Genomic DNA, 23,936 nt, shown 5'->3' on the forward strand with positions numbered 1-23,936 from the left:
TCCGAGAAATTGCTACAATATTAGGAGTGGCAAAATCTACAGTTTGGTACATCCTGAGAAAGAAAGAAAGCACTGGCGCCCACGGAAGACAACAGTGGTGGATGATCGCAGAATAATCTCCATGGTGAAGATAAACCCCTTCACAACAGCCAACCAAGTGAACAACACTCTACAGGAGGTAGGTGTATCAATATCCAAATCTACCATAAAGAGAAGACTGCATGAAAGTAAATACAGAGGGTTCACTGCACGGTGCAAGCCACTCATAAGCATCAAGAATAAAAAGGCTAGACTGGACTTTGCTAAAAAACATCTAAAAAAGCCAGCACAGTTCTGGAAGAACATTCTTTAGACAGATGAAACCAAGATCAACCTCTACCAGAATGATGGAAAGAGAAGAGTATGGCGAAGGCGTGGTACAGCTCATGATCCAAAGCATACCACATCATCTGTAAAACACGGCGGAGGCAGTGTGATGGCTTGAGCATGCATGGCTGCCAGTGGCACTGGGTCACTAGTGTTTATTGATGATGTGACACAGGACAGAAGCAGCCAAATTAATTCTGATGTATTCAGAGCCATACTGTGTGCTCAGATCCAGCCAAATGCAGCCAAACTGATTGGTAGTCGTTTCATACTACAGATGGACAATGACCCAAAACATAAAGCCAAAGCAACCCAGGAGTTTATTAAAGCAAAGAAGTGGAATATTCTTGAATGGCCAAGTCAGTCACCTGATCTCAACCCAATTGAGCATGCATTTCACTTGTTAAAGACTAAACTTCAGACAGAAAGGCCCACAAACAAACAGCAACTGAAACCCACCGCAGTGAAGGCCTGGCAGAGCATCAAAAAGGAGGAGACACCGCGTCTGGTGATGTCCATGAGTTCAAGACTTCAGGCAGTCATTGCCAACAAAGGGTTTTCAACCAAATACTAGAAATGAACATTTTATTTACAATTATTTAATCTGTCCAATTACTTTTGGTCCCTTTAAAAACAGGGTGGCACATGTTAAGGAGCTGAAACTCCTAAACCCTTCATCCAATTTTAATGTGGATACCCTCAAATGAAATCTGAAAGTCTGAACTTTACTTGCATCTGAATTGTTTTGTTTAAAATTCATTGTGGTAATGTCTAGAACCAATATTAGAAAAATGTTGTCTCTGTCCAAATATATAAGGAACTAACTGTATATATATATATAGATATATATACACCAGAGAAACCTGACCAGCACCTGCTAGTGTGAACTGGTGCCAGCTGCTGTAACTATAAAATATATCAAAAGAATGCAGCAGCACTCCATATGGCCAAGATACGTCTTAACAATGAAAATAATGAAAATATTGCCTGATTCTGCACTCCTCCCATTAACCAGCAGGTGTTATATATACAGCTCTGCTTGCCCTTTAAATGTAGGTGTTTTTAGCCCAGAAGAAGACATGTTTGTCCGTTTAGTTGTAGTCTTGTAGCCCAAAAGTGGCAGGTTAGGCAGAGTAGTTACCCATCAGGGGGAGGTTACCTTGCCGTGGTTGATGGGCACACATGAATTGGCCAATTTATGCGCTAAAAACCTTCATTGTTTGCAAGTACTTGTTGCTAAGCAAAACAGTTTAGATGTAATATTTTCATTATTTTCATTGTTAAGACGTATCTTGGCCATATGGAGTGCTGCTGCATTCTTTTGATACATATATATATATATATATATATATAGTTATATGAAAAAGTTTGGGCACCCCTATTAATCTTAAGCTTAATGTTTTATAAAAATTGGTGTTTTTGCAACAGCTATTTCAGTTTGATATATGTAATAACTGTTGGACACAGTAATGTTTCTGCCTTGAAATGAGGTTTATTGTACTAACAGAAAATGTGCAATCTGCATTCAAACTAAATTTGACAGGTGCATAAGTATGGGCACCCTTATCATTTTCTTGTTTTAAATACTCCTACCTAAGTTTTACCGACGTACTAAAGCACTTTTTTTGGTTTTGTAACCTCATTGAGCTTTGAACTTCATAGCCAGGTGTATGCAATCATAAGAAAAGCTACTTAAAGTGGCCTCTTGCAAGTTGTTCTCCTGTTTGAATCTCCTCTGAAGAGTGGCATCATGGGCTCCTCAAAACAACTGTCAAATGATCTGAAAACAAAGATTATTCAACATAGTTGTTCAGGGGAAGGATACAAAAAGCTGTCTCAGAGATTTAACCTGTCAGTTTCCACTGTGAGGAACATAGTATGGAAATGGAAGAACACAGGGACAGAAGTGGCAGGCCAAGAAAAACATCAGAAAGGCAGAGAAGAAGAATGGTGAGATCAGTCAAGGACAATCCTCAGACCACCTCCAGAGAGCTGCAGCATCAACTTGCTGCAGATGGTGTCACTGTGCATCGGTCAACTATACAACGCACTTTGCACAAGGAGAAGCTGTATGGGAGAGTGATGCGAAAGAAGCCGTTTCTGCAAGCACGCCACAAACAGAGTCGGCTGAGGTATGCAAAAGCACATTTGGAGAAGCCAATTTCTTTTTGGAAGAAGGTGCTGTGGACTGATGAAACCAAGATTGAGTTGTTTGGTCTTACAAAAAGGCGTTATACATGGCGGCAAAAAAACACAGCATTCCAAGAAAAACACTTGCTACCCACAGTAAAATTTGGTGGAGGTTCTATCATGCTTTGGGGCTGTGTGGCCAATGCCGGCACCGGGAATCTTGTTAAAGTTGAGGGACGCATGGATTCCACTCAGTATCAGCAGATTCTTGACAATAATGTTCAAGAATCAGTGATAAAGTTGAAGTTTACGCAGGGGATGGATCTTTCAGCAAGACAATGATCCAAAACACCGCTCCAAATCTAGTCAGGCATTCATGCAGAGGAACAATTACAATGTTCTGGAATGGCCATGCCAGTCCCCAGACCTGAATATCATTGAACATCTGTGGAATCATTTGAAGAGGGCTGTCCATGCTTGGCGACCATCAAACTTTACTGAACTGGAATTGTTTTGTAAAGAGGAATGGTCAAAAATACCTTCATCCAGGATCCAGGAACTCATTAAAAGCTACAGTAAGCGACTAGAGGCTGTTATTTTTGCAAAAGGAGGATCTACTAAATATTAATGTCACTTTTCTGGTGAGGTGCCCATACTTATGCACCTGTCAAATTTTGCTTGAATGCAGATTGCACATTTTCTGTTAGTACAATAAACCTCATTTCAAGGCAGAAACATTACTGTGTCCAACAGTTATTACATATATCAAACTGAAATAGCTGTTGCGAAAACACCAATTTTTATAAAACATTAAGCTTAAGATTAATAGGGGTGCCCAAACTTTTTCATATAGCTGTATATATATATATATATATATATAATCAGGATGGGGGCCCATTAGACTTTAGTTACGCCAGTGATGGCACACTTTGCACTGTCTTACACTTGCAGGTCACAGTTGTTCCAGAGTCTTCCTCTATGGCGCCATGGGTGGTCTCAGAATTGTACCATGTCACTTTACGGCATACCTTCTACAGGTAGTCACCAGGAAGCCATCCTTAAATACTTTCTATCTCTATAGATATCTTGCACCTTCCATTTTGTATGTTCGCCCCGTGTTTGTGTGGGTTTCCTCCGGGTTCTCCGGTTTCCTTCCACACTCCAAAGACATCATGATAGGGAATGTAGATTGTGAGCCCCAATGGGGACAGTGCCGATAATGTCTGTAAATTGTCTGAATTGTAAAGCGCTGCAGAATATGTTGGCGCTATATAAATAAAAAGATCATTATTATTATACAATCTCCATATTCTTGCTAGAAGCCCCAAGAGGCTCTTGTGGTCTTCTATTTATGCTATCTTATTGACCATTACACACTTGGTTGGATATGCTTAGTCAAACGCTTTGTCTACCTGCCTATTACTGTATCTGACCATGAGGTGCCAAAGTGCTGTCCAGAGCGGAGCTTGTAAGGCACCCTGCTTTGATGTTCTGAACCAGTGAGCTGTGCCCTTCACCATCTTACCTGGAGGGCTGTGATGCTGATCAAAATGATAACTGCAGTGAAGAAATCTGTTTGGTGGTTTATGTGTAATCTTTGAAGTTTTCATTTAATGATATCTTCGTGGTGGGCCTGTGGGCAAGTCTTTTCTTGGTGCACTAATCCCTTATTCATCCTCCTGTTTGAATGATAGGTCACTGATCAGGCAGTGACCTGCCTCCTATTTTAAATATCACACAGGCAAAGTAATTGCTATGGTCTCTAAAAAAAAACCCATAGTCTCCAACAAACTGGGGCCAGCAGCTCTGCCCGTAGCTCCTACCTCCTCCTGACTACATAGAATCTTACCAGCAGCAGCCGCCAGGGGTGTACATAGGAATCATGGGGCCCCATAGCAGAAGTTCTAATTGGGCACCCCCAAAAAATGTAAATAATTGTCGGGGTCACAGAAGAGCAGATCTCACAACCTTCCAGCCTTTACATAGTAATTTTCCTTCTGCTGAAGTCCTAGATCCCTTTTTCATTGCCCATAAAGTGTGGTGCCAACAAAAGGGCCCCCCAAACACGGTATGATACCCCCATGGTGAATTCCTCCACATGCACAGTATAATGACCCTACTGTACCCCACCTCAACTCCCAGGGTAAAGTATGATGACACCAACACAGTATAATGCACTCCCTCGTGGTCCTCCACGCAGTATAATGCACTCCCTCGTGGTCCTCCACGCAGTACAATGCACTCCCCGTGGTCCTCCACACAGTATAATGCACTCCCACATGGTCCTCCACACAGTACAATGCACTCCCCCATGGTCCTCCACACAGTACAATGCACTCCCCATGGTCCTCCACACAGTACAATGCACTCCCCCATGGTCCTCCACACAGTACAATGCAGCCCCCCCATAGAGTAAAATGCAGCCCCCCCCACCCGTAGGGTAAAATGCAGCCCCAGTCCTCCAGTATTATCAGTACACACTGATTTAAAAATAAATACATACTTACCGCTCCTCGTTCCCCGCTGCTTCAGTCTCTGCAGCTCATCACCTCAGCAGCTGCCAGCTCCACTGTCTGACACAGCGTGGCGCGTCCTCATGCTGCTGCGCCAGACGCAGAGGAGGAATGATGGGAGAGGGAGTGTCACATGATGCTCCCTCCTCCAGGTTTTCATGGGCCCTGGGCGAAAGAATCTCAGTGGCCCCTTTAACACATCCAACCATTCATGCTGCACAGATACAGCAGAGAAATTATAGATATAGTACAATGCCAAAAATTTCACTGACTTCTTACATTACATGAGCAATATCTATTGTAAATTCTACAATAGCTCAGAAACCGGTGAATCCTCACAGCGCAGACCGGACAGTATAGTCCTCCATACAGTGTTATGGCACCACTAAGTCCTCCATACAATATTATGGGCACCACATAGTCCTCCATACAGTATGATGAGCCCCATATAATGCTCCATACAAAATACTGGATCCCATATAATGCACCATAGAGAATACTGCCTGGTCCCCATGTAATGCCCCATGCAGGCTGGGCCCCATGTAATGCCATATGCAGGCTGGACCCCATGTAATGCCCCATGCCTCCTGGGCCCCACACAGAGCCCGCTGCATCCCCCCTGGAGCCCCCACAAGCCCGCTGCATCCCCCACAGAGCACCCACAAGCCCGCAGCATCCCCTCAAGAGCACCCACAAGCCCGCAGCATCTCCCCCGGGGCCCCACAAGCCCGCAGCATCCCCCCCGGGGCCCCCACAAGCCCGCTGCATCCCCCCCGGGGCCCCCACAAGCCCGCTGCATCCCTCCCCCAGAGCCCCCACAAGCCCGCAGCATCCCCCCCAGGGCACCCACAAGCCCGCTGCATCCCTCCCCCAGAGCCCCCACAAGCCCGCAGCATCCCCCCCAGGGCACCCACAAGCCCGCAGCATCCCCCCCAGGCCCCCACAAGCCCACAGCATCCCCCCCAAGGCCCCACAAGCCCGCAGAATCCCGCTTAGGGCCCCCACAAGCCCGCAGCAACCCCCCCAGAGCCCTCACAAGCCCGCAGCATCCCCTTAGGGCCCCCACAAGCACGCATTATCCCTGCATTATTCCCCAGAGCCCCCTAAGATCTCCACAAGCATTAATTAACCCCACCAGACTGCCCTCCAGCATTAACCCCCCCAAATCCCTCACTCCCGTATCAAGCCCCCTCACCCCAAACACAACAAGAAGAAAAGACATCAGACCAGCAATTAATAGAACAATCTCCTGTTTCTCAGCTTAACATACTGACCTCCTCCTGCAGCTTCACTGGCAGCTCTGTCTCTGCATGAGACACTGGCGTCTGATGCTGAACTAGAACACGCCCCCGGAAATGACATCATACCTGGAAGGAGCCCATACATTCTAGCATCTAGAGCACGGGAAGAGGTAAGTATTGTGCCGGCCGCCTGCTCAGGGCCCCGCCACTTGCCTGGGTGCACGAGGGGGACCTGATGCGTGCGGGGGTACACAGTGCACGCGACTGCTATGGGGCCCCCCCAGCTCACGGGCCCCATAGCAGTCGCGTGGCCTGCCGCCATTGGCGGGACGCCACTGGCAGCCGCTATATTTCCTATCTTAGTAATGGGAAAGTCTGTCTTCACTGAATATAGATTTTATTGAGAATTTTGATAATGAATGACCAATTCTGGCAGAGAAAGAAGCAGATTTCTCTGATAAGATATCTTACAAAGTTTCTTATTTTCACGTGTACTACTAATTTATGTAATAAAAACGACGGTTACTCTTTAAGCCTGTCTATACCCTCATATATGAGCACTTGATGCCATGAACTTCAAAAGTTTCAAGGAAGGTCAAAGTTCTGGAAAACAGCACTTGATAGTTCCTGAAGGCTTCATGTCATGGGGGTGTCAGGGTTGACAGACAGTCATACAGTTTATGGCTGTAGAAGGTCGTTGCGTTTGGCGTTACAAATATCTCCCTAATCCTTTTTATGTTTCCTCTCTCTTTAAGACCCAGTGGTGATCCTCACCATGCTTGGGGATAATACCTTTCCCTTTAGGACCCTGAGGTATCCTCACCTTTCTGCTGTTAATCAGCACTTCCTTGCTGTGCCCTTAAATACACTCAGATTGCTCAGAGAGTTGCTGGTGATAGTGTGTTATACCTATTCAGGCTTGGGATTCTAGTAGGCGGCTAGAATTACTTTGGAGTTCTCCCGTGAATTGTTGCGGAGCTTTCTCTGGTGTTATTTTGGAGCCAAGTGTATTCCCCGTGTGTACTTTATATTGTAGTGGGGCTGACTTAGTGCCCACCCCACCCACTCCCTACCTAGGGTCTAGCCTTAGGGCCAGGTTTTCTGTTCGGATATAGGTGCAGAACCTCTTTAGAGGCTATAGCTGAGTTAGGGTTTGTTGTTTAGATTTGTTTAGTGGTCTCCACTCTCCCTTTCCCTAGTTGTAGTGCTCCCTCCCCTTTTCCCATCGTTATGCACTGGGTTCTCCCCATACCTAGCATGACACTTCATGTGCAATTCTTAAATTAGTTTGTCTTTTTCTTGTTTTAGTCACACACCTTGTATGTATGTTCACATGACGATTATTTCTTGCTAATTTCATCACCTCCCATTAATTTAAAGGGAAAAAATGACAGGTCACATACTAAATGATACATGGACTTGGTGGTGAATTCCCACAGGCAGATTAGGTCTAATCTGCATATCAAAATGCACATGCAGCGGAAATCATGGGGTTGGCAAATGCTGAATTATTCACCCTGAGGCTGTGTGCCCACGATGCGTTTTTAATGCGTTTCTGCAGCGTTTTTGCAGCTGCGGAAACGCATTAAAAACGCATGGTAGAAGGGCAGTAATGTTCCCCAATGATAATCCGCATGTGCTGTGCACATGCTGCGGAAATTTCCGCTGCGGATTATCATTGCGGAAAAAAACGCAGCACTACCAATTATTTTGCGGAAATGCTGCGTTTTCACCGCCATTGACTTGCATCAGAACGCGCCAATTCCGCAAGACTGCATCTGTACTTGCGTAATTGGTGCGTTCTAATGTGCGGATGGTACCCGGGTGTGGAGGAGAGGAGAGTCTCATCCACACCCAGGTACCATTAAAAAATCTGTAAAAAAAGAATAAAATAAAAAATAAATGTATATTTACCTTCCGGCGGCCCGCGCTGCGCTCCTCCTTGCTTCCCGGCACTTTGCAGTGGATTGAAGGACCTGCGCTGACGTCAGAGTCATGTGACGGGTCACGCGACGCTGACGTCGGCAGGTCTTTCAATCCACCGCTGCCGCCACCGAGCGAAGCAAGACAGCGCGGGCCATCGGAGGGTAAGTATAGATTTTTTTTTTTTTAACCACACTCTCGGGTCACACTATATAAATCCATGCAGTTTGCATGGATTTATGTAGTGTGACCTAGTTGTCACAAGCACTTTCCAAGTGATGCTAATCGCTTGGAAAGCGCTTGTCAACCCGCATGCGGAAATGTCAGTGAATAACGCTCCATTTCCGCATGTCCCTGGCAGGAAAACCCATGTACAATCCGCATGCATTTTTTTCTGCCAGGGAGATGCAGAAACGCTCAAGAAAAAATCCGGAGCATTTCTGCATCGTGGGCACATAGCCTAACCTATGTTTCATTGTGATATTATCTTGCTACAACAGTTTCAAGAGTGTTGCGTCCTTCGGTTTAGCGTTTTAGTCTTTAGTCCCAGAAAGTGGCTATACTTTCTCTTTTATACTCATCCTATCATCTTAGAATGATTCTTCCCAGTCATTATATACATTTGGAGGCCGTGTTTATTGTGGTTTGTAAAAATGTGCCTGGAAATAATATATGATTAAAATATAGGCATACCCAACTAGTACATGACAGGCATGGTCTCTTACAAATTATGCTCAGCCACAGTCATGGAAATAGTTTCCTTCATATTTTTTAAGTTAATAAATACAATAATTTCCTTTAGTAGTTTGTAGTTTGCAGCAGTTAAATATTTGCTTTATTCACATCTACCACAATGACAGCTGCAATGACACCAGTTCCTAGGACACCATTATACTGTGTGCAAAAGTCGCACTTTGCCTTAATTCTGGGCCATAGTCACTTGTCAACCTACAAACCCTACTTCCATCTCTAGCCTATGTGAGAACAGATCTCCTATAACTGAGGTAGAATCAGATGCTGGTAGTGCAGGGAGTTTAGTGCCTTATTCACACACTACAGTTTTTGAATGTGTTTTCTGTAGTCAAACTCAGGATTGGATCCAAAAGGGAAGGGACGCAAAAAGGAAAAAAATATTATTCCTCGCAATCTTAGATCCAGAATTAGTTTTAGCTAAAGAAAATGCTTACAAAACTTTACCGTGTGTATAAGGCATAAGGAGGTTGCTTCAGCACAGACAACCGGTGATGTCAATGATACTTAGATTTCTTGTAGCTAGAAAATTGTACAAACAACATTAATATATTTTAATGGCACATAAAATTAGTGGCAACCTTATGTCCAGCATGTCACAACTGGAAATTAAAAAGTATGACTACTGATTTATGGCAGTCCAGTCTGTCAAGTCAGTACATTATTATGCTCTTCCAGATTACGCCCAGGTCCAGCGATCCTCACAAGCACAGCGTTCACATTATTGAGAGGGTGCACTTCTGGAAAGAAGGCCAAAAAAGGCCACGTTAAAATTACCCAACTCCTGCTTCCTCCTCAGGAGCTGGAATGGAAGACTCACGATTCGAATGTTCAGCTTGTGCATTTAAGGATTTCTGTATGATACAGATGGCAGTGCTGATATGAAAGCCCAGAATCTTCCAGCTGGATGTTGTCTGAAGAATGACTTAGAATTAAGGTCACTTGTCATCACTGTCAGAGGGACTGGATTCGCGAGGTAGTAAGTGCCGACGACTTCTTTCCCACAGTTTACCGACATTGGCAGTCTCTGTCTCACTACTACTTGTGAAACTGTCTCTGAAGCTGGCTAAGGGTGGGCGCACCTTAGCACCTTTAGCGTTCACGGAGCCTTCAATAGCCTTGCGAAGCTGGAAAAACAAGCACATTTATCATTAATAGATCATATGTTACAAAATGCCTTTTTGTTTCTTAAAGAGCCGAACTGTGCTCTAAACCAGAGTGTGCTTAAAAACATTGACCAAATGGTGCCACAAAAAGTGTACTATTATATGGTCAATTGTAACCCTTTCCAACAGGAGAGAGGCCATCAATAATGGATTCCTTTCTCTCCGAGCCAAAAGGCCACGGCGAGGGTCAGGGACTAGTAGCCAACCCTAGCCGAAGCCAAGGAAGAACCAATCTTGCTCACAGCATCTGCCTGGGCTCCTACCCAAGCAAAACTAGAAGCTATTTAGGTTGGCTCCCTTCCTGAGATAGGAGAGCCGGGTTTTTTCAGGGGAAAGTGGAACCTGACGGCCACACACTCCCCCCTCAGACCGATCAGGAGGGAACTGCACCCTGAGGAGCCCTAGTGACAGACACACAGTGATAGGATGACACACAAGTTAAAAGAATTAAATAAATAGTGAAGGTCATCTAGTATTATAGTAGCAGGACCAAAAGGCACAGAAAAGGATATGTGCTCAACAAGAATAAAAATGTGAAGTGCAAATGTGCCCAAAACTCAAGTGAGTTTCCCATGACCAGTGAGTTAGGGCACCCCAGGGTCACCACTCTTGGGGCACTTTTCACCTCAGGCTCTCAATCTTACCCAGCTAATGACTTTGATCTTGGGGCCAAGGTCTCCACCAGATGACTACATAAGCCACCTGGTATACAGCCCAGCGCACCGTACCCAGTGTGCATGATGCATCGGTCTAATAGAGCAGCTCAGGCCATAGCCGCGTTTTCAAACGATAGTACACTCGATCTTAGCCAAAAGGTAGAGAAGCGTTATAAAATGCCTCTGCCATATTTATTGTGTAGCAGTTACCTCTCTCAGTGTCACCATCCCAATGAGTCTTCCAATGGAAGTGACATAAGCATGGTCCATCCCAAGCAAGGAGAACACTGTATGCGCCTGAAATGAGAATGAACAGTAGAAGAATTTAATATCTGTAAATAGTAGAAATTGCATTCATCAGTTTGACAAAAAAATTTAGTATGATCATATTTAATGGGCATTCTCATTTCTATTAATACACATTTCTTGGAAAAAATGCACTTTAGATGCCAATTAGATCCTTGGTAGATCTTGCAATTTGTATCTAGATAGAAATAAATGCACTCTTTGTACCAACAGAATATCTTATGCAGAGTATATACACAAAGAGTTATTTGGATATACAGTATTGTGCAAAAGTTTTATGCAGGTATAGAAAAATGAATTCAAAGTAAGAATGCTATAAAAAAAAGAATTAATAGTTTGTTTTTGTTAATTATCAAAATTAACATTTTCCTTTATTTTTGAAAGCATCCTTTCAATGCAACAGCTGCTTAAAACTATTGCACAGTACTGTATATATGTTATTCAGTGCTAAGTTGGATGTTTAACCCCTTCACGCCATATGACATATATTTACGTCATATGTCGTGTCCCTGCAAGCTCTGACACTGAGAATGCATTTTTCCCCGGCACATGACAGCTGATTTATTCAGCTGTCATGTGCCTTTAACCCCTGTGGGTGAATCGGTGGCCCGCCCGTGGCTCTTAACCTGTTAAATCCCGCTGTCAATCTCTGACAGCGGGATTTAACACATGGCGGGCGCGCATCATTCCACGCTACCATAGGTGTGCCTGTGACAAGTTATCGGAGCCCCGCGATCACGTCATGACTGCCGAGGGTCTGCTGAAGACCCCCATGCCTGTCATTACGATACTACTGTGAATGCCGACTCGTGGCCGGCGTTGATAGGAGATTGTCATTTCTGCTATACATGGCAGGGCTAAAGCCCTGCTATGTACTGCACAAGCGATCAGACGATTGCAGCTTCAAGTCTCCTATAGGGACTATTAAATGAAGTAAAAAATAAAGTTTTTTAAAATATTAAAAAAATAAAAAACCCCACAAATGTTCAAATCAACTACCTTTTGCCCCATTGAAAATAAAACAATTAAACAAAAATACACATATTTTGTATCACTGCATTCAGAAATGTCCGATCAAAATATAAAATAAATTAATCCAATTGGTAAATGGCGTAACAAGAAAAAAAATCAAAGAGACAGAATTATGTTTTTTGGTCGCCGTAACATTGCAATAAAATGCAATAAGAGGTGATCAAAACATCGTATCTATCCCAAAATTATATCAATAAAAGCATCAGCTCAGGGCGCAAAAAATAAGCCCCCAAACAGCTCCAGATCCGGAAAAATGAAATAGCTCTCGGAAGATGGCGACAAAAGCAAAAACCTTTATTTGTACAAATTTCTGAATTTTTTATCACCACTTAAATAAAAAATAAACTATACATGTTTGGTATCTGCGTACTCGTACTGACATGGGGACACATATTGCCAGGTCAGTTTTACCACATAGTGAACATATAAATAAAAATCCCAAAAAACAATTGTGGACTTGTACTTTTTTCACTTGGAATTTTTTTTCCCCAGTTTTCCAGTACACTATATGGTAAAATCAATAGCGCCTTTCAAAAGTCCAACTAATCCCACAAAAAAACAGGCCCTCATAAGGCTGTCTAAAAAAAAGTTATGGCTCTTGAAAGAAGGGGAGGAAAAAATGAAAATGGCCTGGGGGTGAATGGGTTAAATATATGACAGCTAATTAAATAGGAGGCATTCAGAATACTTAGTGATGTTTAGGAAAAAGACCATTAGCCATATACATACATATCTTCTTAAAAGGAATCTCCCATCAGTTTTTTTTCTACCCCATCTGAGAGCAGAATGATGTAGTGAAGAGACCCCGTAGTGTAGAGCAATGTATCGCTTACTGGGCTGTTTGCTGCAGTTTTGATAAAATCACTGTTTTGTCTGCTTCAGAATTACCAGTTTTTTTGAATGCTGAGCTCTGTATAAAAATCAACCACACCACTGATTGAGTTTTCTGTGTACACTGTGCATAGGCAGAAAGCTTCCAATCAGTGGTGTGGGCGGGGTTACACAGACCTCAGTAATTTTGAGTACTACATGGCAGCAAGTTTATAAGTCCTCTAGTGATGTCCTGCTGCGGATTAATCAACGATGTTTATCAAAACAACAGCAAGCAGCTCAGTAAGTGACACATATCTAGAATCAGGGGCTCTGCCCCTAGAGCATGCAGCTGTAAGATTGGGTGGAAAATACCTGGTGACAAGATTTTCTTTAAATTAAGCTTTTGTGAACATTTCCAGACAAATACATACACAGAGATAGATATATTAGATAGCATATAAATAGATAGATGGATATGAGATGGATGGATAGATAGATATACAGATAGATAGATAGGAGGCACTGTACTTTATGTAGAGATGTTCTTTCCACCAACTGGAATGGCGCCGGGTCAATTTTACAGTTGTTGAAATTGATTGTTTCATCCAGTTGAAGCTCTTCCCATTCTAAAATCTGGTGAAAATGATTTCAGAATTATACAATATCAGCCTTACAATGTGGAGGCTTAGTAAAAAAAAAAAAAAAATAGTACATCATTTTTTATGCTTTTTCCATTAAAAAAAATGTGCGTATCAAAATAGAATAAATGTCTATAAATCTGCATAATAACTCTTCTACTATAATAACACATTTGACAGCAGTATATATCTTTATCTGAGATTTATGCAATTCCCTAAAAAGCGCTACTTTATGGGGCTCTGTGTTATAAAAGGAGGCTGGTTACTTCTAGACTGCATAGAAATGTAATAATACAAAAGTAATAAAAAAGTAATAAAAAAAGTAATACAGAATATGTTCCATTATTTATACATTATTAGGTAGTAGAAAGTAAGAACCAATTCATCTGTTCAGAATATCAGGTAAGGGTAACAGTATAAATCCTGCTTTGTACATAACTGTGCAACATTCAGGGAATTTGCATCACCCACAATAAACCTAACACCACCTCCATATAGAGCTACTCCAAGCTGCTTGTCCCAGACAATTATTAAAGAATGGGACAATAATCCTGTTTTTCCTTTACACTGAGACACAAGTAGAAAGGCAGTTCGTCCAAAACACAATGTATTAAAATGTGTTAGAAGAAAGTAAGCAAGTCTTGTGTGACAAGCAATGATCTAGAAGTATTCGTGATGGTCCAAGTCCTGCTTGTGTCCTCTTTCACACGTCTCAGATCAACTAGTATAATAAACATATTGGATGGGTAGCCAAACGTCACTAACGGTTGCCATTAAAGTGCATTTATAGACTGGCAAGCAGATTCGCCCCTCACCCCACAAAAAAAAGAAAATATATATGGTGCTGCTCACCATTATTGACACCCCTTCATTTTTTTCATAGACTATAGAATATCTTCAAAAATAAATGGAAATGTACCAAAGTTACAGTATATCCTCAGGATTTTTTACTTAGTGGTCCAAAGTAATACAACAATAACATTTTGTTTTTCAACTTCCATGTTGCAATTTCAAAGAAGAAACAGAATAAACAGCATGTGCAGCAATAAAGGCACCCCTAATTAATACTTGGTTGCACACCCTTTGGCATTGCTGACAGCCTCCAAACATTTCTTGTAGCCATCTATAAGCTTCTTGTACTTCTCAGCTGGAATTTTCTCCCACTCTTCCTTTGCAGTTTGTTCAAGCTCTTGAATGTTCGCAGGGTTCTTTTCCCAATGGCAGATTTCAGCTCACCCCAAAGATTTTCAATGGGATTGAAGTTAGGACTTATTGCTGGCCATTTTAAAACCATCCATTTTTTCTTTTTCAACCATTCCTGTATACTTTTGGATGTGTGCTTTGGGTCACTGTCCTGCTTAACTGTTGGTAATGTGTTCTTTTCCTTATAAGCTTTATTGCGTTGTCTGGAAACAAACTGTTGCTTTGCATTGCCAAAAAGCTCTTTTTTTGTTTCATCTGTCCACAGAACATTTTCCCAGAAGGATTGTGGTTTGTCAAGGTACTCTTTGGCAGAGATCAGTGGTTCCTTTTTATGTCTTTTCTTCAGCAATGGTTTCTTTCTTGGCCTTCGCCCATAAAGCTTTGTTTGGTTTAGTGTGTGCATATGGTACTTGTTGAAACCATGACCCCAGACTGTTCCAGGTTGGTCTTCAGGTCTTTGGACGTTTGACGTGGTGTTTTTTTACACCATTCGCATCAACCTTCGAAGGCATCTCTTGTCAATTTTCCTCTATCCCCAATATCCAGGGAGGTTCTTGACGGTTCCATGCTTGGCAAACTTCTTAATAACATTGCACACAGTTGAAACTGGGATACCAAGGTCTTTGGAGATGGCATTATACCCTTTGGAAGTCTTGTGTTTGCTAATAATAGCAGTTCTGATATCCTCATACAGCTCCTTTGTCTACACCATTGTGACAAAGGAACAAGGCCTACTATGTCAAAATGTGTTTCCATACTAAATTAATGTAAAGGGTGCCAATACCAGTGACTCAGCAAACTTTGGATTTTTCTAATTTTCCCTCCCATTGTTTTTTTGTTTTAAATTATTGTTTATCATTTGCTCTTTTGGATTTAACACGAGTGATCTATACAAAAAACTGTTTCACTTGATTTATTCCACATTATGTACTTAAACTTCATGGGTGCCAATAACGATGAGCAGGACTGTACATTTAAGCTGTTCACTCCTTTCTACCCTCTTCCCTTCTGCTCTGTGCCCAAGTCAGTTTTTACCTAATTATGTAATTTATATTTGTGAACCATATAAAACTATGCAGTGGAATGATGCCATCGGAGACAATTTGCACTTGTGTCTTGTATGAATGTGTTTTAATTAGAGTTTGCACCGGTGCACGGAAAGAAACTGAGAGCAGTAGTTTTGGCTAACAAGTTTCCGTACACCTATTAAAGGGATTAACTGGAATTTTTTAATTTTTTCCAATAGGGCTAAGAACTTATTGGAAGGTTGCTGGTAAATACCTGCTTGCTCTGTCAGGCTTAGTGCGGTCATGGACCACTCCTGCTGGAGATTCTTCAGCTTCCTTTGACCTCACATTAACAGAGCAGCTCTTTTTCTTCTGCTCTGTCGACATGGCATCACTGTCGACATCATGCTAATTGACAGCGAGCTCCCTGCTGCCTAACTATGGGGAGCCGGCTGTAAAGCAGCATGATGTTGTCAGTGATGCCCCTTAAACAAAGCAGACTGGAAGAGAAAGCATTGCTCTGTTGACCTGGGGTGAAATGAAGCAGCAGAATGGTCACCTGAGCCGGCAGAGATCATTGCATAACAGAACAGGCAGGTAATTAGCAACTACCTGCCGGGAGAGTCCTAAGCCCCATTGTAAAACAAAACAAAACAGAATTCCTAAATAACCCCTTTAATTACAGCGACACATGAATATACAGTGCTCAGCATAAATGAGTACAACAGAGTACAGATTAAACATTTTTATGGCGTACCATAATGCAAAATACTTCCACAAATGTGGGCCATTGATAGCAAACAAGATTTGCTATTTTGCACACCCAAAAAAGAAATTTTCTTAACAAATTTATTCAATAACATGTTGCAAAAATTAGTACATCCCCAATGACACTACTGGGAGCAAAGCTAAAGTTTTGACTCCAAAATTCTACTTAAAGTGAACCTTTAAATGCTATTAACCTACAGATATGGGGCTAATCTGTAGGTTAATAGCATTCTGAAGCTGCCTGGCACCTGTGCTGAGAGAAAAAGGAAATTAACTTTATTCCTCCCGGTAGCCTCGGGTCTTCAGTGATAGGGGTGGGCCAGTGCGGCTTTAGTCACCGCTCAGTGAATAGTGCCCATGCTGTATACTCTGTGATGAGACCAATGTAAATATTTTTGGAACTGCTGGCTTTAAAACTGTATGGCGTCACAATGGTGAGGAGTAGAAAGAAAAATGCATGCTGCCTACAGTGAAACATGGCGGTGACAGCGTCCTTATGTGAAGCTGCATGAGTGCTGCGGGTATCAGGAAGCTACATTTCATTGATGGTATCATGAATTCACAGAAGTAGTGCTCTATATTGAAAAAGAAGATGCTACCATCACTCCATGGCCTTGGTAACGTGCACTTTTTCAACACGACAATGATCTAAAACACACATCTGTTACATTTCTGAAGAAGAACAGGGTGAAAGTGATTCAGTGGCCAAATATGTCTCCTGATCTTAAACTAATCGAACACCTATGGGGACTTCTGAAGAGACAAGTTGAGCATCACTCTCCATCCAACATCCAGGTTCTAAAAGGATGATGAAAATAGATATCGTAATATGTCACCAATTTGTTCATTCCATGCCTAGAAGACTCGGTGCTCTCCTTAAAAATCAGGGAGGTAATACAAAGTACTAGATGTAGTAGTTTTTGATGTGGGATGTATTCCTTTTTGCATCCACTAATTTGTGCAAAACTGACGATTTTGTAATGAAAGTTATAAGTATTAACCTTATATACATGTTATGGGTTTAAAAAATAAAACTGAGTGTTATCAAAATTTTGGAAATTGCTCTTGTATTCAGTGAGATATTGAATAAAATCCTACTTTTCAAAATGGGGTGTACTCATTTATGCTGAGCATTGTTTGATGTCAAAATACAGAGTACTGGAACATTTGCAGATTTGGATGAGAGGTCCATGTCTTCTGTTCAACAGCTATAGCACAGCATCGGTAAATAGTTTAAGGTTAACTCATTCATTACTTTGGACCCCTATAACGATGCATTGAAATTTTAGATATGTAAATCAAGTTTGTGTTTTAAAGACCTGATATAATGCTGGGGTTGTCAATTTAGGAATGTAATGAAGTAACAAAGGAGCAGACGCAAACCTCTCAACGTGATACCCATTCAGATGCAGACTCACCTGTGATTGTGTCATGGTATCGATCTCATCCATGTCTTCTCCCTGAAACACAAGAGCTATTTTATTTTCAGTCATATGGGGCAGCACATAGATAATTATGGAAGTGAATTGACTGAACATTACTCATCCGTGGAGGATTTCATAAGAATTTTTATAGCAATGTCTTGATCGGTCACATTTGTGGTATAGACAGCGCATGCGCAGACTCAACAAGCACAATAACATACATAGCAGAACATGCAGTAGATTAGTGGCGGTGTGACGTGGAAGTACAATTAATTGTGGACTTACCTTAGTACATATCCGTATTCGTTTGCCCTTAACCTTAGAGGCAGATGCAGGATTCTTGGGGGACTTATGTTACAACAACATAGAAAACAAATTTGAGCACTACATGGTGACTAACAGTAGAGTATAGGGCAAAGCAGAGGGATGGTTAGTGGGTGAGTAATATCTGAGAGAAGCAGGTCTGAATGAAATACATAGAAATGAGAATGCACAAAGCATTATGCACCAGCAAGGTGATAGTAACTGCGCAGTATGGATGCCTCCTTACCTCCATATTTTCAGTGAAGTCTTTGGCACAGAATATATTTTTCAAGGCAGCTACGGAAGGATCATAATCATCTGTAAGTAAAAGAGAACAGAATATTTTTTTCCGCTCCTTTTTCCTCTGCTCTTCTCTGGCTGTACATCAGATGCTAACTGCAGAATTTACCTTGGGAATGTTCTGTCAGGCTACTCTGGTTACGTTTCAGAGCAGGTTTAAGGGGTTTTCGACTTTCCCCTGTTCGAGGCGGAGAAAATGTGGACTCCTCAGTTTCTATCTAAAAAAAATACCAGCATTTGAACATAAAACTCAACTAACACATGAAAGAAAACTACCTTTATAGCTCAAAATGATCAAGACTGGAGTTTGTTACATAAATATGTTTTATTTTTCGACACGAGAGAGCTCCTTTGTAGGCACGTGACCAGTGATTTATATATAGAGGAATGGCTGACAGACGCATTGCAATAGCTTGGCCAGCCCCCTTCACAGTCACGGCTGATGCACAGTTAGAAGAGGGGATATGCCTAACTACTGAAATGAGCCAGTCAGCCAGCCTCCTTTGTACAGGTCACTAGTTACATCAGGGGTGGGGAACCTCAGGCCCACGGGCCATTTACGGCCCTCGATGACCTTTTATCTAGCCCCCGGGCAGATTCCTGGGGACCACAGTGCTTGGGCCAGTAGCTGTATTTTGACGGCCACTGGCCCATTAATTTCTTCTTGCTCTGTGAGCACGAGCACGCAATGTTCACTACTGAGCACTGAGGCGCGTGCAATGAAAGATTACGTCCGGACACCAGTGTTAGCGTCAGGACGTACCTCGTGGGTGGCGTTAGCAAGCAACTTGTACGGCCCCCGAAGGATTGTATAAATATCCAAATGGCCCTTGGCAGAAAAAAAAGATTCCCCACCCCTGAGTTACATGTTGGCACAAGAAGTTCTCTCTACTGTGTCAAATCCAACATGGCAATGGAGCTGCCAGAACACTGAAAATAGGATATCACACATTTGAAAATAAAGTGCTTTAATACGTGGAATGGAACATAATTTTGTTCTGCTGGACAACCCCTTTAAAAAGTGCATGCTTCTTATTAGAAAGGCTATGATCCATCTGCCGTCTTGGAGGAGAGAAGTGCTTGGCTGAACGCTTTTGCTCCTTGGAACAAAAAAAAATAGGAGCCAGCTACTGCACTTTATCTCATCCCCCTGCTATGTGCATCTTGTATGGCAGTATTGCTGTGCAGGGATCATGGGAAAAAAAACCCAGAATAAATAAATGTATATGATTTTAATTCTCCTGGAAGCTTAGGCCACAGACTAGGAGAACAGAATAGTTGAACGTGAGAACAGTGGGGACGGGGGGGGGGGGTGTCATAAAAAAAAAGGTTGTCTCCTGGCAAAATTGGGTAAGTTGAAATGCCCAATTTATAATAATGGAAGATAAGTCATCCAATGGCACGGTATGGTGATTTATAACCATAGGCAGGGGCTGCAGCTTTTTGTATCAAAAAAGGCAAGTAGAAGCTGAGGCCTATCTCTCATCTAGAAATGCATCAATCCATTCAGAAAGGCGTAGACTATTGTAACTACTTCTACCTGAAACTTTATTACTCTTACACACTTGATTACTAGAAAATGCATCTTTTCACCTGAAATCGCACACTGTTCTCCACTTCTTTCCTTCCCCCATTCTCTTTCTCTCTCAGCTGCTGCAGGCGACGTTTTCTGCTGAGCTGAAACCGCAGCAAAGACACCAGCTGGGCGCAGTCAATGGAGCCCAGCAACACCATGGACTCTAGAGAAAGAGACAATCACTGCATCAATATTTCATTACTCCCTCTTTTACTGCACACACTTTCACATCCTTAATATTAATGATGTAGAAGAAAAAACATAAACGGGCCAGAGGAAGGCAATGATTTGGGTGCGCGGGATGGATATCTGTAGGCAATAGCTTGAACGTAAGAACATGAAAACAGATTTAAAACTGTAAAATCATTCGGAGCTGAAAAATAAAACCTCTACTGGATTAGCATTATGACGAGCAAGCTATTGTGGATCACTCATTACGAAGAGATGTACATACATATTTATATAGTAATATGCAAATAGATAAATAGGAGCTGTAAGTTCAACAAACTTTGCATAGATTATTAGTTTAGGCAAATATAAGAAACTTTGTAATATATGCTATTAGATAAATCTGCTTCTTTCTCCACTTATGAGCCACCTCCTGCCCTACCCCTGAATTATAAAAACTATTATCATGAAATTATTTCCTCTATTGTGTTTGTCTGTGGTTATCCAGCGATTTTACATTTTCGGTGTTAGGAGTTTCTCCATGAAAATGAATTTGAGGTTATCACAGCCTCGTCCCTGTTACTTATAGAAGAGTAATAGGATCCAACTTGTAACAGTGTATGTATTATTCAAGGATAATTCCACTAAAACATTTTCTGTTAGCTGCTTTTCTAGGTCACTTGATAAGGTAACTATTAGCTGGTTCTGGGTGGACGCATCCTTTAAGCTTCATGACATTCTGGATGTAATCAGAATAAATCCAGGCACCCAGGCATATACCCAGAGAAGAGCAATAATGTTATTCATAGGGAAACTGTTGTAGTCCTGACATACCAGCTGTATTCAGCCTCACATTACTATGAAAGTAATCAAACAATTCAATTAAAATCATACAATTCAATTACACAGTCCATGACTTCCAAGTGTGAGGATAATAAAGGCAATATCCAGTCAGGGTGATCTTCTGATATATCATAGATACATGTGAAAACATTACAGAGGTGAAGTATGGGAACTCGTGATACATAAATTTCCTACAAATATGTGTTCAAACCCCTTTAGCACTGCGCAAAGACCTCCAGTACGGAAATCTAACATCGGTGATTGATTTTGGTACCCCTTTCTTTATCTTTAGAATGTCAATAAGAAAAATCTCAGTCTGGCCCATGGGGATCCGAAGATCATTGTGAACACATCGGTGGAAGCAAACTGCTGTGTTACTATTTAATCATGTTGATTATATAGCACAAGCAAATACTGTAGCACAGTACAGAATATATACAACAGCCCTTGTCCTTAATAGAGCTTACACTCTAATATCACACACAAACATGACTGTGAATTTTATAGGATGTCAATTAAAGGATTTAGACCGCCACTAAAGGGGTTTGCTAATAATATTTTAGAAGCAGATTATAGTAAAAAAAAATCATAACCCCCCCACATCTTCCAATGAAGCATCCGCTATCCTCCCTGCAGCTCCCTTTAGCTTGTCTGCAGTGGTCACATCCCGTACACACCACAAGACTACTGCAGCCAATAGCAATGTTATTGCTGCAACTAATCTAAACACAAGAACATTAGGAAGACAGAGAATGAGAAGCTAGAATAAATGAGCGAATATATGTTTTTTAAGTGTTTTAGTTACTTTGGAGGCCAACAGCAACTTTTTAAACATCTTGAAAAGCCCCTTTAAATATCACATCCACTGCATGGATCCTAAAATGAACAATTTTTGCCACCTACATGCTTTTATTGAAACAATCCAGTGAAGAGTAATGACATTTACTTGCATAGTGTGGCGTCCCCTGCTGTTTGAGGTGTATAACGATATGCGGGTCCATTAGCTGAGTACTGGTGGACAGGCAGCTCCTACAGCTAGTTCTCTGTATAGTAATATGAGCCCTGCACAGACCAACATAGTCCGTACTTGTTTTATATCATTAAAATTTCAATGGTCTTTGAAAAAGTGCATCCTAGGGATATCACGCAGTATACATTTACTACTCTGGATTCTTATTAGCCTTCTACAGAGAAGTCAGATGGGACGAAAGGTCCATATACACTAACCAACCACTAAATGACTGCCAATTGGCTTTATTCAAGCTTAGTTAGGCCGACCAGAAGTCTATGTGCACAGAACAATCGTTAATATGATTATTCTGTGCTCATAGAATATCATGTTATCAAAGCATCATGTCCTTTTCACATCACACTGGATGATATACTGCCGGGAATGATGATTTTAATGAACGATCTAATCAGCGTTTTAGTCAATCATCAGGTGATTGATGACATTTTTACACAATCTCTGATAATTGACGAACAAACATTCCACAGAATGCCTGTTCCCGATTCGACTCATCTAAATGGACCTTAATTTGTCAGCTGCCAGAAGGGGAGTATTAGGGCTCAATCACAGTGGCATAGAAAATCTCGCATTGCTCTCTGACCAGTGTTATTTAATGAGGCAGAGCAGATCTGGGAATTTTTTCTCATGCCGACTTGACATGAGAAAAAAAATTGCAGCATGCTAAAGATTGGCAGTGTATCTCGCATGGTGTGCACCCATACAAATCAATGGGTGCGTGCAAAACATCGGACTGCATTCGGATGTCATCCATGTGCAGCCCGATATACGCCGAGACAGGCAATGGAGAAGATCGAGAGATTAATCTCTCTTTCTTCTCCTCACCTGTGATCCGATTCTCGCAAAAGGATCGGATCACAGTAACATGACATTCAGCTCACAGCCGCAGCAGAGTTTGAGCCGAGTGTCATTAGCATCTCGCATCCGATGCTATATGCTAATGTGAATCAGGCCTTAGTTGCAGCACCAAGGTGGAAAACGTGGAAGAAAAAAAAAAAAAAAGGATGAAAAAGGTATTCTATATGCTAAAAAGGCCATTTTCACATGATGGTAATTTGGTCAGTATGTTCAGTGATCATTTATAAGAAAAGACTTAGGCTGTGTGCACACATTGCGTTTTTACTGCTTTAAGTACAAATCTGTCACTAAACCTGAAGGGTTTCCTGATGCCAGCAAAGTGAATGAGAATCCTGAAGCCTCGTGCAAACGTTGCTTATTTGTGACTTGCAGATTTGGTGCAGATTTAAATCATGTCAATTTTTTCAGCGTTTTTGCTGCAGATTTCACCCATTCTAATGCGTGGGGAAAAATCTGTACCAAAAACAAGTAAAAAATGCAGCAAAAATTTGCTTTTTTGCCGCTGCGTTTTTCCTGCCAAGAAATGCAGAAATGGTGTAGAAATTTCTGTTCCAAATACTTAACGTGTGCACATACCCTGTAAATTTGGACCCATTCCTGTTTATGGCTCACAAATACTGACCAGCCTTGTGAGAGGCGAAACACTGTAAATTATAGAATCAAAGTATAACCCCTTGATCGCACAAGTCTGTTTAAGGCTAGGGCTGCGACATGTGCTGCACAAAACTGAAATTGCAGTGTATCCTTGAACATAATGATTTTCTATTGTGTCGCATTGTGACTCTGACACAGTCGCCAAGGTTCTCAAATGAGTTGGATGTCTGCCGCTGGTCACAAGTCACATACGACTCACTTGTCATAGACTTCAGTGCGGGTCACATGTGCTGCAAATTCGCGGTTTTATTTATAGCAAAATAGTCTTGCG

At 41.8% G+C, this 23,936-nt stretch overlaps 1 protein-coding gene across 2 annotated transcripts in view; it reads right to left on the bottom strand.

Annotated features, from left to right (window-relative positions):
* Positions 1–9,453: 9,453 nt before the first annotated feature.
* The window catches only part of CLCN2 (chloride voltage-gated channel 2), a 258,540-nt gene continuing 244,057 nt past the window's right edge, over positions 9,454–23,936 (bottom strand). Inside the window, exons 17-24 of one of the 2 annotated variants that reach the window (XM_073675346.1) lie at positions 20,133–20,278; positions 18,649–18,757; positions 18,487–18,557; positions 18,222–18,284; positions 17,931–17,972; positions 13,425–13,529; positions 10,956–11,042; positions 9,454–10,050 (exon numbers count right to left, since the gene is read on the bottom strand). In XM_073675346.1, coding sequence (XP_073531447.1) covers positions 9,862–10,050; positions 10,956–11,042; positions 13,425–13,529; positions 17,931–17,972; positions 18,222–18,284; positions 18,487–18,557; positions 18,649–18,757; positions 20,133–20,278 — 812 coding nt within the window. In that variant the 3' untranslated portion in view covers positions 9,454–9,861. The remainder of the gene's footprint in view (positions 10,051–10,955; positions 11,043–13,424; positions 13,530–17,930; positions 17,973–18,221; positions 18,285–18,486; positions 18,558–18,648; positions 18,758–20,132; positions 20,279–23,936) is intronic. The other variant, XM_073675347.1, reaches the window with a different exon arrangement.

This window comes from Phyllobates terribilis, unplaced genomic scaffold (genome assembly GCF_046119375.1).
Source record: "Phyllobates terribilis strain yellow unplaced genomic scaffold, ASM4611937v1 Scaffold_3__8_contigs__length_932513732, whole genome shotgun sequence".
Lineage (NCBI taxonomy): Eukaryota > Metazoa > Chordata > Amphibia > Anura > Dendrobatidae > Phyllobates > Phyllobates terribilis.